General features: G+C 41.0%; 1 protein-coding gene across 1 annotated transcript in view; it reads right to left on the bottom strand.

Annotated features, from left to right (window-relative positions):
* The window catches only part of Anxa3 (annexin A3), a 64,368-nt gene that overhangs the window by 41,408 nt on the left and 7,291 nt on the right, over positions 1-15,669 (bottom strand). Inside the window, exon 2 of the mRNA XM_008843692.2 lies at positions 6,736-6,823. Within this exon, the coding sequence (XP_008841914.1) occupies positions 6,736-6,823 (88 nt within the window). The remainder of the gene's footprint in view (positions 1-6,735; positions 6,824-15,669) is intronic.

Raw genomic sequence — 15,669 nt, 5'->3', positions numbered from 1 at the left:
AAATAAAGGGCCAGTGCCAGACCTGGGCAGAAAGGAACCCTCTACTCCCCAGAAAACAGCCCTCTCCCTGGTTAATATTCAAAGAAGCAAAAGGAAGAGATGTGGGTGAGGTCATTTCTGACAGAGCAGATCTGGGACAATGTCCACTGTCACCAAGGATCTCCTGACATGGCTGACTCTGTGGAGAGCCACAGCCTCCGCCGCCATTACAAGATGGCGCCGGTATCTGGACCTTCTTAACAGTAAACATCCTGCTGCGCCCATAAGGGGTGTGCACAAGAGCCTGCTCTCCCTCGCCTCCTCCCGTGGGGTGATCTCCAGCAACCAATCCGCTTCTTATACGTCATAGATGGGACCTTTAGACTATATAAGCAACCGCTCTCCCGCTTCTCGGCGTCTTCGGTCTTTAAGCTTCTAAGAGTGTAAGATGCGCATACAATAAACTGCTGCAGAAGGATCCTGACTTGTCCTCCCGCGTCGTTCTTGCCGGCGAGACGGAAAGCGGTCGGGGACAACCCACTATACACAAGGTACTTTTTTATTCCTTGTCATAGTTGACAGTCACAGGGGCCCTGTGAGGTGGAGAGACAAACCTGATCTAAAGGAGAAGACGTTAACCCTCGACAAGCTAATGTCATTTGCCAGCGTCACGTAGCTGCTGAGGGATGCAGCAAGCGTTCAGAGTCCCTTCTCTGATCCTCGAACATATATGTTGTTGTGGTTTGAGTATAAAATGTCCCCCACAGGTGCATGTACTATATGCTCAGTCCCCAGCTGGTAGTGTTACTTGGGGAAATAAAAATTTTAGGCCTAACTAGAGGAAGTGGGTCACAGAGGTGTACATTTTATATATTATGCACATTAGATCTGGTCCCTGGTCCTCTTCTCTCTCTCTGCTTTTTAATTTATTATTATTATTATTTTTAATTTTATGTGTATGCATGTATTGCCTGCATGTAGGTAAGTACACCCGTGTTGTACAGTGCCCTCGGAGGACAGAGAGGCTGTCGGATCCCCTGGAACTGGAGTTATGGACAGTTGTTAGCTGCCATGTGGGTGCTGGGATTTGAACAAGGGTCTTCTGCAAGAACAGTCAGTGTTCTTAACCGCTGAGCCAGTATCTCTCCAGCCCCTCTGTCTGCTTCTTATCCACTATGAAGTGAGTAATCTGCCACATGTTCCCATTGGCATGCTGCTCTGCCTCTCCATAGGTCCACAATCAACAGCCAAGGATCATAGACTGTGGGCCTCTGAAACCGAGAACCAAAATAAATCCTTTCTCTTTTTAAGTTGCTTATGAGTGTTATTTCATCACAGCAATATAAGGTCTGACTAACACATATTTTTATTTCTGTCCATACCTCTATGAAGCATTCCTCATCCCTAAAATTACCATCTGTAAGTAAAAAGTAACATCAGGCCAGGGCTGAGGTGGCCTGCCTGAGAATGGCTTCAAAGTTACTAATTCTTGGTATTTATAGTACTAAGATCACTGTTATGTCCACTTCATTGGCTACATGGGACTATGGCTGAGATGGGAAGCAGTGAGATGGCTTGTAGGTGTTGGGTATGCAGGATTAGAATGCTGGAAGGATCAACTGGGATTCAAGGCTCAGTTTGTGTTGAGGTGATGCCCATGCACCTCATATACACGTCAATGACAGGGCAAAAGAACCCATGTGCTTGGTTGTGTTACCCTCTCAATGAAAGCTGCTACCCCCTGCCTTCAGTCTTGTATTTGTCTACAGTCAGCAGAATTAGATTAAAGCCTACTTGCTCTGTGAGTCTATTGCCAGGATGGACCTGTGACAGCATCTGTGTCAGTGCACAGCTGTACACCTGACCTGTAACTTTACGTCTCAAACTGAGCAGCTGCAGGTTCAATTCACTGGATTTCCTCTGATTCATTTTCGCTCTGTTCCCTCATCAATGACAGGACTACGGATGTAGCTATCCAACAAAAATTCTGGGAAGTGGGGATAGGGCTGGAACTCAAGTTCCAGCAAGAAGCCCTAGGTTAATCACCAGCACCCCATAAACCAGACATGTGGGGCTCACACATGTAATCCCAGTACTCAAGAGGTTCAGAAATTCAAGGCCATTCCTGGATACATTAGGAGCCCAAAGCCAATCTGATACTTGAGACCAGTCTTTACAAAATGTCCTGGGAATAACTCTCTATTCCTTTCTTTTCTTATTCCCTACATTGTGGCAATCATCTGCTCCTTTGTCCTCCCGGAGCCACCGTGCCCTTATTTTTATACCTAGATAATTTATATTCTTTTAATTTGAGTTCCAAGTAGTTCATCCTGTATCCTAAGAAAAATTTCAATATTTGTTATTTATGTGTATCTGTGTATATGTGCATGTGTACCTATAGAGGCCAGAAGAAGGCACCGGATCCCCTGAAGCTGTGGTTATAGGCAGTTGTGAGCTGCTTGGAGCTGAAGTTACAGAAGGTTGTGAGCTGTCCCACATGGGTGTTTGGAACCGAACTCAGGGTACTCTGGAAGAGCAACAAACACTCTTCTTTTTGGGGGTGGGGGAACAGTGTCTCACTACATAGCTCTGGTTGACCTGGAACTCCCTATGTAGACCAAGCTGGCCTGGAACTTTCAGATAACAGCCTGCCTCTACCTCTGCCTCTGCCTCTGCCTCTGCCTACCGAGTATAGGGATTAAGGCATGTACCACTGAGCTTAGCCTATTATTTTTGTTGTTGTTGTTTTGTTTATTTGTTTATGTGTTTCAGACAGGGTCTCCCTATAGCCCCAGCTGGCCTGAAACTCGCTATGTGGACCAGGCTGGCCTCAGTCTCACAGAGATCAGCCTATCTCTGCATCATAAGTGCTGGGATTAAAGCCATGTGCCTCCATGCCCGGCTACAGCAAGCACTCTTGACTGCTGAGCAGTCAAGATATCTGATCATGTCATTCCTTTAGCTAAAATCCTCACAGCTCTCCTTGACCTTCAGGATGAAGCTTAAGCCCCTCAGTCCCCACACTGGCTCTTACTGTGTTCTAATTTTCCACCCCTGTGCACCCAGACTCCACATACATATAACTACCCACAGTTACATGTGGTTTGCATGCCTGGCTGTTTTCCGTCGTGGTTCCAAGACTGCACCCCATGTGCTCCTTATGCAAATGCTCCTAGGACACTTGGCTTCAGACAGAGCATGGCAGAGGTAGTACTCACAAATGAAGTGTCTCAGTGTGGGCCTGCACACCCAAATGCAAAAACTGATGAAGGCCAATGTTAAGAATGACAAGCAAAAAAATCTGAAGATCAGTAATGTGTTCAAACCTCACAGCACAGTCTATGAACACTGGGTATCAATAGACAATAAAAAAGGCGAGGGCTGGAGAGATGGCTCAGCAGTTAAGAGCACCAGCTGCTCCTGCAAAGGTCTTGGGTTCAATTCCCAGCACCCATATGGCAGCTAACAACCATATTTAACTCCATATGGTTCCAAGGGATCCTTGGGCATTACACAACATGGGTGCATGTATACACATGTAGGCAATGCACTCATACACATAAAAGAAAAATAATAACTAAATTTTTTAAAAGATAAGTGAAGAAATATTTTCATTTAACTATAGGGAAAAATAGTCTCAAATGGTCTTCTATAAGCCAAGATAATGTTGACATAAAATCCTAATGGTGAATTACACTGCTGATCCTAAAATTCACATTGTAAGGAAAAAAGCCAAATAATAACAATAATAAAACTCTAAACAAACAAAAACAAAACAAAGCAAGCAGACTTTGCCCTGCCAAACACTAAGTGTCGTTATAAAGTTGCAACAGTTGTGAAGTGTGTACTGAAGAGACCAGGAGAGGCGAATGGACAAACGACTGAAAACAGGGTAAAATATGTGAAGCCACACATGAAAAAAGGTGCAAACAAGCAAGAAACGATGTTTAGCTGCATCAGTAATTAGGGATAGAGAGGAAACGAACAAACACAATTTTAGATCCAGTTAACTGGGAAGGCTGATTAGTAATACTACAGCCAGTATTAAAGAGAATATGGAAGGTGGATCAAGAGGAAGTCTCAGGCATTGCTGAAAGAAGTACTATTTTTAAATTTTTAAAAACTACTATTATATTATGATCAGGGGTGTCATAGTACTGTAGGTCAGAGGACAATCTTGTGGAGTCAGTTCTCTCTTTCCACTTATGGATTCTGGGGATTGAACTCAGGTCATCAGGCTTTTGTGGCAAGTACTTTACTTGCTGAACCATCTCATAGGCCCCAGGAGTACAACTTTTTATATTCGTTTTGGAGAGCAGTTTGGCAAGATTTTTAGTTAATATGAAACTAAGCATCCTGGAAATTTCCATCTGGAAATTTCAATGCTTGTCATATCCTAGAGAAATACTAGTAAATGTACACAATGGGATCTAAGTAGGGACATTCACTGAGGACTTTCATACTGTAATAGAAAAGAATAATAGGCAATTCGAATGTTTCATCAATATTCCCACTTTATGATATAATATACAATAGACCAGTAGCCAGTTAGAATTAATGAACTAGAACTAAACATAGCAACATGGATAAATCTCAAAAACATTGTATTAAAAGATAAAAACAAATAGCAAAAGAATGAATACAGTACAATTCTGGTCTTTCCCAGAGGGGCCATGGAAAACAGTACACACATAGGTATGTAGCTATGGTATTGAAAGTTCATAGGCATAAATTCTAACTTAGAAAGGTGATTTTTCTCTAGGCAGTGAGATGGGAATAAAATCTAGGAAGAATGATAGGTCTAGTCAAAGTTTATCTGAGAATATTTGGGTTTTGCCCAAGCTTTATCTACATAGTACATGGTATAGTACCAGACTGGTGGAACTACCCTTCTTGGATGTTTAACAGCCATACTTTGAAGCCTATGCTAATCTGGTCAGAGGGATTTAAAAGACAGTTTTTGCTCCTTGCCCTCCAAGGTCAACTAAGTTCCAGGGGATTATGGAGCATCTCTCAAAATGTCTTGTAACTTCAGTGAGTCACCTGTCCTTTTGATCAAATAGACCATGGAGACCCCACCAGATGGACTTGATCCAGTGTCTAGTCTACAAAGAGGAGGGTCAACACAGAGGAAACATTTCCTTCATGCTCCCAAGTGAAGCCAGTCATGATCGAGCAGGACCTTTGACTTATCTTCACTTAGATGGAACTGGTAAAAGAAAGGAGTCAGGGGCTCCACCCAAGCCCATGTGAACCCTGAGGAATAGATCCTCAAATGACCTTAAGAATAAAAATAAATTGGTTTGTTTTGGCCAACTGTATGGTCTTAAACACCCAAAAGGAAAGTATAACCAAAGATTAAAGTGATCAGTGTAATTCTTTAAGAGTCCATGTGTATAGCTAAATAACAAGAAACAATGCCAAACAGAAGATACATTCCTTTCAGCTGTTGGCCAGGGTGGCCCAAGAGACTCCCAGACAGTAACGCAGCACAGAACTGGGAAAATGGACAGCAGACTCCAATATTATCTAAAGGAATGTTGGCAACTGATTGCTGCTACATGAGGAAGAGCTGATCTTCCTAAAACAAGGAACTCTAGATAGGCTGAGTAGACTCAGCAGATGGACTTGCACTGGGGAATAGATGTGGCACTGACAACACAGTGGACAGTAACAGGGATGACAGAGTATATGGGCACCAGTGCAGGAGAGGCTATGGGAGGGTGCCATTTGGGATGTAGGTATAAAGATGACTAAGATTGTTTGGGATGTTCTGTATAAAATATACACACACACAAAAAAACAATAAATTAAAAATGAGTTTTATTTAAGGAAGAAGCATAAAAATTTGCTTCATGTTAATTAGCAGATATGAAAAACATTACCATTGAAATCTACCTGATGAACTTATATCCATGCTCAGATGCCAAGGATCTCAGAAAGTAACCAATTGTCACTAGTAATAATCAGATGTATAGAAATTAGAGGTGCATGCGCCAACATTTAAGCGTTAGTTGCATTAAAAAATGGTGGCACACACCTGTAGTCCCAGCATTTGGGAGGCAGAGGCAGGTGGATCTCTGTGAGTTCAAGGTCAGCCTGGTCTACATAGTGAGTTCCAGGAAGCTGGGGCTACAGGGAGACCCTGCTTCAAAAGGACAAAAACCACAAAAACAAAAAAAAAAAAAAAAATGAGTTTTTCTCTATGAAACAGTATATTATAAAATGAAATGGAGGTTTAAGGTTAAAACCTTATTCAATTTTATGTCTTATAGGGTTTATACTAAGTACAATAATGTATAACTGTGTTAATTCAACATTATGAACCTAAAAATTAAAGCCAGTTTTGAAAGAGATGCATCTTTGCTCTGGAAACTGTTACTATGTCAATTCTGTTGCAATGAAATGCTTCTATTAATTATGTGGTTATTAAATAAATTTTAAAAATAAATAAAATTTAAAAATTAAAAAGAAATCTAGGAAGAATGGACAGGGACTGCATCTAAAATGATTTATTGCTATGCTGGTGATGGCTGTTTGTAGGATTGGTGGTAACGCCAGTGTTTAATATTGAGTAAATATGGCAAATGCCCTATTTAATAAAACTAGGTTCCCTGTATATTTCCTCACTGTTTCACAATTTTAAAAGTTTTCTGACAACTTCTCTAATTAAGTCAAATTGGACCAACTGACCCAGGGCTCTTCAGATGGTAACTGTTCTGGTTTGCCAGAAAGGAATTGCAAAGCCTCACTCACCAATTCCTTTGATTGCCTTACGAATAGCTTCAGCATCCACCGATGGGCTAAAACCTGGATAATCTTTTATGGTTCCTTGAGGTCCAACCTAGGAGGAAAGCCCCATTAGTTCAAACTGACGTCTTTATTTATATTACACGCAAGTATACTCTATTAAAGGTTTATCTCACATGGTCATTATGGAAATTACAAAAAACGTGTTTATGTTTTTAAAAATCTACCACTCTCAGAGGCTCATTGTGTGACTAAATAATTGTCAATGGGAAAAATCAGAGACAGAACATAACTCACAGGCAGCATGCTTATAGGATCCCTGTCTGGTTCATGATACAGACACACTACCCACAGTTCTGGGAGGATTCCAATGGATCTGCATTTGCATGTTAAGTACCTGGATCCAATGCTTTTCACATTATTAGAGGTACAGAGTACAGAATAGTATTTACATGTGTACCTTGTACTTGCATTTCATTGATGAAGAAACCCATTTGTCTGCTATGCAGTGCCACAACAAACTAAGATACATCAGAACCTTGAACATACCTTCCACAGAGCAGTGGACTGGCAGAAAGTTGGAATGGGCAATTGAGACAATTGTTTATGAGTTCCAAAAGACTAGAGCCTGGTTTATACGTGCATATTCTTATATGCATATGGGAAACGTGGTAGACCCATAATCTGCCTCCCTTCCTGCCATCAGGCATAACTCCAGAGTCTTCCCTCTCCAGACATTCAGACAACACGATTTCTACCACATATAGCAGGTGGCCTCCCAGGCCTTTCTTTTTCTTTTGTGTAATGAATTACACATATAAAACATTGCCTCTCTAGGACAATGAATTGTTTCAATCCTGATGACTCTGAAGAGTATGGGCTTTAAAATATCTGTGTACAAACAACAAGAAAGCTGAAATTTCCTATACCCTGTTTTGCTCTGGGGTGGTAATTCCAAGCGCTTTCATTACATCTCACACAGAAACATTTGTGGTTTGGAGATTTCTGAATGTTTTAATTAATGTTGACCCCTGTCCATGGGGAACCCTAATCTAAAGGATTCATAAATGAAAACCCTATTAGGATTGTCTGCTCCTCTGCTCTGCTTAATGGATGGCAATTGTGGTGATGAATTCCTTTGAGAGCTCCACTGCCATCCCAGATCTTCAGGAATGTCATAGAAATTTTTTAAAAGGCCATGTTACTAATTTTAAGTACAAAAATCAGAAACACGACAGTAAACTGGGAAAGATCATACTAGCAAAAAAGTAAAATGTCTTAACATTGCTGAAGAGCCTAGATGACAGTCAGAAGAATGTCAAGAGAAATCAAAGTCAGCATGTCCTTATGTGGTCTAGTCTGGCCCTTCAGATAAAAATCTGTATTTATAGTAGTAACATTTAACATTTTCCTTCTAAACACGGTTTTTCTACCCTCCTACTGAATAATATTGACTCTGTTGTCCTGAACTAATTTGGTATCATTTAGGTTCTTCTAAAGTTTAATGTTTTCATGAAAGGACATTATCTTGTCACATTAAAGTGAACGGAAAATTAATGGTCTGGCACAGCTGAAATGATAGTTTGCAGACTCAATAGATTAGATGGAGCAATTTGTTTCAACATCATCAGCATTGTTTAAAGTACCCCCAATAAAAAAATTTAAAATTAATGAGTTAGAAACTAGCTATGACTATGCCAGATCTAAAAACAATGAAAGAGATCACTCAGTCACTTTAACATAAACTGCAGAGAACTTCCCTTCTTCAAGGCTTAATAAATTTCATATATTCACAGCCTTGTTTCTTTTCTTTTTTAAAAAAAAGTTTATTTATTTGTATTCTTTTTATGTGTATGAGTGTATTGCCTGCATGTGTGTGAGTGCACTCGTGTTGTGCAATGCCCATGGAGGTCAGAAGAAGGCATTGGATTCCCCTGGAACTGGAGTTACAGACAGTTGTTAGTGTCCATGTGGATGCTGAGAATCAAACCCAGGTCCTCTGCATGAGCAGTCAGTGCCCTGAACCACTGAGCCATCTCTCCAGCCCTGCCTTATTTAATTTCTATCCTCTTTACCTATGAGTTTTTGTGCTTTCCTTATCAATCCACCTTCTCTGACATTCTAGAAGAACCACGTAGCATCTGCACACCATGGGTAGGTTTATGATAGGCACCTTGCATAGGTTAACCTACACCACAGCCCTGATTTGTAAGACTGCATAAATGGCGTCAGGATTTATGGACACGGCAGAATTTTCTTCTGTCCACACAGCTGTTAATCTATAGACTCTGAGCTTGAATGCAGTCTATACTGTTCTAGACCATTCCTTGTGTTTCTTGAAATATGTGTTTACATGTATTGGAGTGACACATTAAAATGCATGACCACGACCCAGATCTACCTTAATTCATTGGATTATGTTCTTAGGAACCAGGTGCTAGATCCTACATGCTTACAAAGCTCCCTCATGTGATTCTATGCCGTGGGGCTACTTCTGAACACAGGAAGACAAAACTGTGTTCATGTGTTACAAAGACTTGGGGTTTGTATTCTAGCTGTGACTCTTGCACTGCCTTCTACCACCTACAAATAAAAATATGCTAAAATTCTGATGTACAAAATTAGATGAGGATAAAATTTCCAATCTATTATGCAACTTTCTTTCTAGTAAGAATTAGATGGAGAACAACTTATGTGATTAAAAGCTTTCCCACATACTACACACGTATGCATATAAATGCATTTCATCTTCAAAAAAGCCATGAAAATTTTTATTTTGTTGTTTATTATGCAGTAGTGTGATCAAATCCCATGGCCTCATAGATAACAGGCAAGTGCTTTACCACTGAGCTAGAGTCCCAGCCCAAGACACGGAAATTCTGAAGCAGAATTCCAGTGAACTATTTAAAACTGTTTCAGTTACTTAATGAACACAGGAATCCCTTGATAAGACTTGGTACCCAGATTATTCAATAATATTTCTGACTTACAGGAACTCATTTAATTGTAAAAGAATTACTGGAATTGTTATACTTTTAATATATCCCAGGTAATGAACAAAATATTTTATAAAGACCTTAAACCTTTACAATGACCTTAACAAGGTTGATTTAATTATTTACAGTTAAAAATGGAAGAGATCAATCTCTGAGAGATTTATTTGCTTAACAGAACCCTACTCATACAGGAAATCCCTGAATTTAAACCCGCCTTCGCATCACTGAAATGCTGAGTTCCACACACAGCATCTCACTTTGCCTGTGCTATGGGTGGGGAGTGACATGTCAGTGGTTCTCAAAGTGGGTTCCTGGATCAGTCCCATGGGAATCATCTGGAACTTAACAGAAACGCAGGTTCTCAGGCTATACCCTGCTCTTACAGAATCAGCAACGGTGGAGCTGGGACTCAGAATCTGTCTTAACAAGACCTCTCAGTGACTTTAATCAACAACAAAGTGGCATGACCAAAATTTCATTTCATTCTCAATTGCCTTGAAAAACAAAGTAAAACTCAGCAAAGAAATCCCGAATTCCTTCGTGGGTGTGGAAGACGAAGAATTTAATGAGCTCATTGTTTTAGGAATGAAAGCTGTTTGCATTGCCCGCTTCATTGCAGTCTCAGTGCCTTGCCAAGCAAACCGCTGATGGATACTTAGTTGAGCTCATTTTCAGGAACCCTAGTACCTAACAGGAGTGTCAGTGCTGGTGTGGGATATCCTGTGAACACTTAGCTAAAGAAATTTTTAAAAATTGTGTTTGGTCACATTTCCTGCTACTCCCTGAAATATATTTAGCTTTCTTGCTTTTCTCAAACTTGACCTTTAGATATTCTCAAAAGGAAAATAATATCAAAACCCATTGGAAAATAAATCAAAGCAAGGAATAAAGTGAGAAGTTAATAGGTCTCTGTAGTAAGAACATACTTGCTCTGTGCCAACAGCTATGCTAAGTACCTTTTCTGCATTAGCTCATTCCATCTCTGAGATAAACATATAAGGCACATGCCTTTAATCCAAGCAGTTGGGAAGCAGACACAGGCGGATCTCTGTGAGTTCAAGGCCAGCCTGGTTTGCATAGTGAGTTCCAAGCCAACTGGGGCTGCAGGGAAACCCTGTCTCAAAAAGACCAAAAACTAAAAATAGAATAGAAAAACCATAAGGCAAGTTCAATGAATTCTAGTCTCTGAAGATGAAAGAGATGCTTAAGAAACTTGCCCAAGTTCACACAACCAGTGAACACTCCATTTCATTAATCTTTTCTCCTACTTACTAGTCTAGACTGCATCTCATTTGAATCTTCTTTCTGCTATCAGTAGAATTTTCCTTGATCACCTAAAACTCTCATTTGGATAGCCACAAACATGGTGCCCTGAAGTCACTGATATGGCCAAATTGCCCCTGGGGTGTTGTCTGTCCTTATCCTGACAGGCCAATCTGTCCTTGTCTCACTAAACATGGCCGTATCTATTTCTTCATAGAATATGTACCCGGCTAGTAAGAAGTTGAACATTTATATTCAAAGGATGAATAAAAGAGAAACACTAGGGATTAACCCTGTTGACACAAAATAGGTTTAGAGCCAAAAGCTCCAAAGCAAAAATAGCAGAACTGCAAGTACATTTTAAAGGTGAGGCAAAGCCATATTATGCATCATTTCATAAAGTCCTGTAAAGGCCAGCTCCAAAAATTAAGCCTTAGGGAAAACTCTAGGGCTCAAAGGCTTTCAAAGAGGCAGGGAGAAAATGATTACTCTCTGCTCAATGTCAAGACATTCAGTTAGGTCATGAAGCTTTTTGGTACAAGGAAAAATGGAGCAGACTACAATAAGCAACCCAAATGTGGGAAATGTAAGACTTATTGCTCAATTCTTCAAGTAAAACATAGTCTTTAAAACCACAGTCAGGAGGGCTGGAGAGATGGCTCAGTGGTTAAGAGCACTGGCTGCTCTTGCAGAGGATCTAGGGCTCAGTTCTCAGCATCCACACAGCAGCTAATAACTGTCCTTAACTCCAGTTCCAGGAAATCTGACATCCTCTCCTGGCCTCTGTGAGTACTGCACGACATGACATGGGTGGCACTTACACACATGCAGGCAAAACACTCATATACATAAAATAAAAATTAACTAATTTTTAAAAACCCCATATTCCTCACCTTTCTAACCTTGTCACAGGGACTGTCAATACTGTTTAAACATGCCTCTGGAATGCAGATGAGGTATTTATTCATCAGACAGATAGGAATAGAAGGGGCCAAGATCTGATAACAAAGACTGGGGCAGACTTGAGAATCTTCTGCCCTACTGACTGATTCTCTTCTAATGATGTAAGACCTATGTGTTAATCTTACACAGTACTTTGAAATATTTGTGTTTTTTAAATAACCGATTTGCATCCACCAAACAGACTCTTAAGAGCATGAAATCATACCTTCTTATGTTGAAATTCTTTGATTCTAAATGAATCTGATTTCTTTCCTTTTAGCCTCTGATTTACCAGGTTTAGTCAATGATGTTCATTAGCTCACAAATTGTAGTTGTAGCATGATTAACTACCAAAGAGGGGGACCCCTCGCCCACTTCCCTCAGTGGCTGAGCTCAGATTAGGGACTCTTTGATGTTCTTCTAGGAAATCTCTCTTTTCTCTTAGATTGTGGAGTTGTTTCACTTTCTTTTGTTTTTCCCCCAAGCTTTTCCTGAAACAAAGCTTTACTGTTTTGATTTGAAATCCAGGTCTAACCTATTTCAGCTTCCTACAGAGGGTCAACGGTCTGTATGCCAATTTTTATCCAAAGAAGCTCCTGGGACAGGATTTAAATTTTTTACACACACACACACACACACACACACACACACACACACACACACCAGATAGGAAGTTGCAATCCTGTTGAAGAGTTCCTAACCACAGAAGAGGCTCCCCACCCCATTTTGCTTAGGATGTGAAAAGTCAGTTTCAGAATGAAAAAAAGAAAATGATTTCAAAGCCAAATCCTCCCTTCCAGGAACCCAGCATCTCCACACCTAGAAATGCAGGTATGTCCCCCATTCTATATGTAAACATGCAGAATCAGGAAAAGCAAACACATTGGGAAAGAAAGTATAATGGGGGGGGGGGCTGGAGAGATGGCTCAGTGGTTAAGAACACTGACTATTCTTGCAGGAGACCTGGGTTTGAATCCCAGCACCCACATGGCAGCTAACAACTGTCCTCCGTAACTCCGCCAGCCTCTTCTGTCCTCCGCAGGCATTGCGCGACATGGGTGCACTTACTTACATGCAGGCAATACACGCATACACATAAAATAAAAATAATAATAAATAAATAAAATAAATTTTAAAAAAGAAAGTATAATGGGATGTTCTTGTCCAAGCAAGAAACAAGAAATTAGATAAGACTCTCAAAACTCCTTGAAGCCCAGACCAATAGCATCCAAATGCCAGAATTTGAACACCTTCAGATCACAATCCTCTAGTTGTTTCTCTTTCTCCCCTAACTCAAGCCAAACCCTTCTGCAGCCTCTGCTTCTCCAGACAGAGCTGATAAGTAGCCGACGTGGTCTTGAAGTCTTCCCATTTGCAGTTGCAAACCAAGTTCCCTCATACCCAGGCCCAAAACAATCTTGAATTATAAAGTGGTGTGGAACTCCATGCTACCCGTTCACTGCCCTGCCTCAACCTATAATAACCAAGAGTTCCAATTGTCCTTAGGATCTGAAAGTGTCTCCCTTCAGGACCCCCGTCATGTTCTCCCTGGCTATCTCTCCCAATGAAGCTCTCCTTTGGACCTGAAGGCTTGTTCCCCTTCAGAGCCCCAACATGGCTGCCTATGACTTGATGACACTAGCTTTCCTAATACAGCTCTTCTGAAGGTTAATTTGTCTCAGATTCTTTCCTATCAAACACACACCACTTCTAACATCATTATTTATAATAAACACCATCATCTTCCACAAATTCTTTCATCTAGCATATTGCACCTTTCCTGTGAGCCTAGCCACTGGTGTAACAACAGAGATGAGATCACTGTGCCCTCCTCTGTCAAACTGCACCAGTCATGTTCCCAGGAAAGAAGGGACGGGCGCCGTGGGGAAGGGAAGCTGTGCTCTACCTCACTCTCCTCAGGAACACATGATCACCGGTGAGTTTGTCCTATCTGCAGATGGCTATCTGCGGCATTCCTCAACATTTCCAACAATTCTTTGTCTCTGCACACACCTTTTCCAATGGTCCTGGAGAGCAAACCCAGGGCTTTGTGCATGCGAGGGCAGGCACTCTACAACTGAGCTACATCTCCAACCCCAAAGGTATGCTTTTTATATCTTCTACAGGAATCCCATATCTTTCAATGTTGTTTTTGCCAATCTTTATTATAAAATATTTGCTCATTTCTCCATTTTCCTTATGATTAAAGATATAATTAACAACTGGAGCTTCTGATCAGTATTGATTGTGCTATTAGTGTCAATATAATTTTAAGAAAAAGATAAAGGCAGATGAGGCTTTGGAAACTATACTTTGATGTGAGTTATATATACTATTTAATAAGGATATATCTGGCCTTCATCCTGGTTCTTGATAAAGTGCTTAAAAAACTCTTGGAATTTCCTGAGTGCTTAGAGTGTGTTTGTTCTATGACAGGTGACTCACCATTGACCCTTTGACAGTTTCAGGATAAGAGTTGGTTACCAGAAAGACCATGTGATTAGAGGGCTGGAATTCTGAGTCAGCACCACCTCTTGGGAAGGAGAGGAGTCTAGATATTGAACTCAATAATACTATAATTTATATAATAGTAAGTTAATAATCAGCCATGCTTTTGTAACTGACCACAGTGCCAGGCATTCAGGAGGCAGAGGAAGGCAGATCTCTGAGGTCAATGCCAATCTGGTCTACATAGTGAGTTCCAGGCCAGTTGGAGCTACAGGGAAGTCCTGTCAACAGAATGGAACTGAACCAAACCAACATGTACATAGGAGAGGGGCATGGAGACTCTACAGCCAGGGATGTTCCAGATCTTGCCTGTGGGTATTCTTTATGCGGTCATAAGAAAAGTGTTCTCAGTGAGTTTTTCAAATCAAGCTAGTGAAGTTTGAATTGAAGGGGATCATAGAAATTTATGACCCACCAGTGAGCACTGAGGCTTGTGATTGACATGTGAAACAAGAGTCATCTTGGGAAGGACAGAGCTCCAAAATCTGTAACATCTTAAGCTAACTCCAACAGTGCCAGAACCGGGTATACCCACTGGGTAGTGTGCTGGTTAGTCTTTGTCCGCCTGACACACTTGGGAAATGGAGGCTCAGTTGAGGAATTGTGGCCATCAGATTGGCCTATGGGTATGTCTGCAAGGCACTTTCTTAATTGCTCATTGGTATAGGTGGGCCCAGCCCACTGTGGGAGGTACCACTCATTGGCAGGTGGGTCTGGGCTATCTAAGAAAAGTAGCTGAGCAAGCCAGAGAAGCAAGCCAGTAAACAGCATTCCTCCAGGGTCTCTGCTTCAGTTCCTGCCTCCAGGTCCCGGCCTGGGCTTCTCTCAATGATGGACTGTAACCTATAAGCCAAGTAAATCCTTTCCTCCCGCAAGTTGGTTTTGGTCAGTGTTTTATCACAGCAGTCGAAAGCAAACCAGAACAGGTAGAAACTGACCATTAGTATCTTTAAAGATATGCAGCTGCTAAAAATACTACAAATACTGAAAACAGAGGCTTCTAAAAGGACAAGCCATCCGTTGCAGATGGCTCGGAAAGAACCATTCAAATAGGGAGGAGACGAAGATGATCTTAAACAAAATTAAGTCTGAGCTTTGGAAGATAGAGTTGGGAACATTTACACAAAGCTCTATTTTATACCTTGTTCCAGGGTGGTCTATTTCCTTTCCTTATTCTGTAAGGGAATATGAGGGAGTAAGAATGTAAGAATGGGAAAATGAGGGAGTAAAA

Source organism: Nannospalax galili, unplaced genomic scaffold (assembly GCF_000622305.1).
Source record: "Nannospalax galili isolate Female #2095 unplaced genomic scaffold, S.galili_v1.0 scaffold440, whole genome shotgun sequence".
Lineage (NCBI taxonomy): Eukaryota > Metazoa > Chordata > Mammalia > Rodentia > Spalacidae > Nannospalax > Nannospalax galili.
This window is presented reverse-complemented; position numbering and strand designations above follow the sequence as displayed.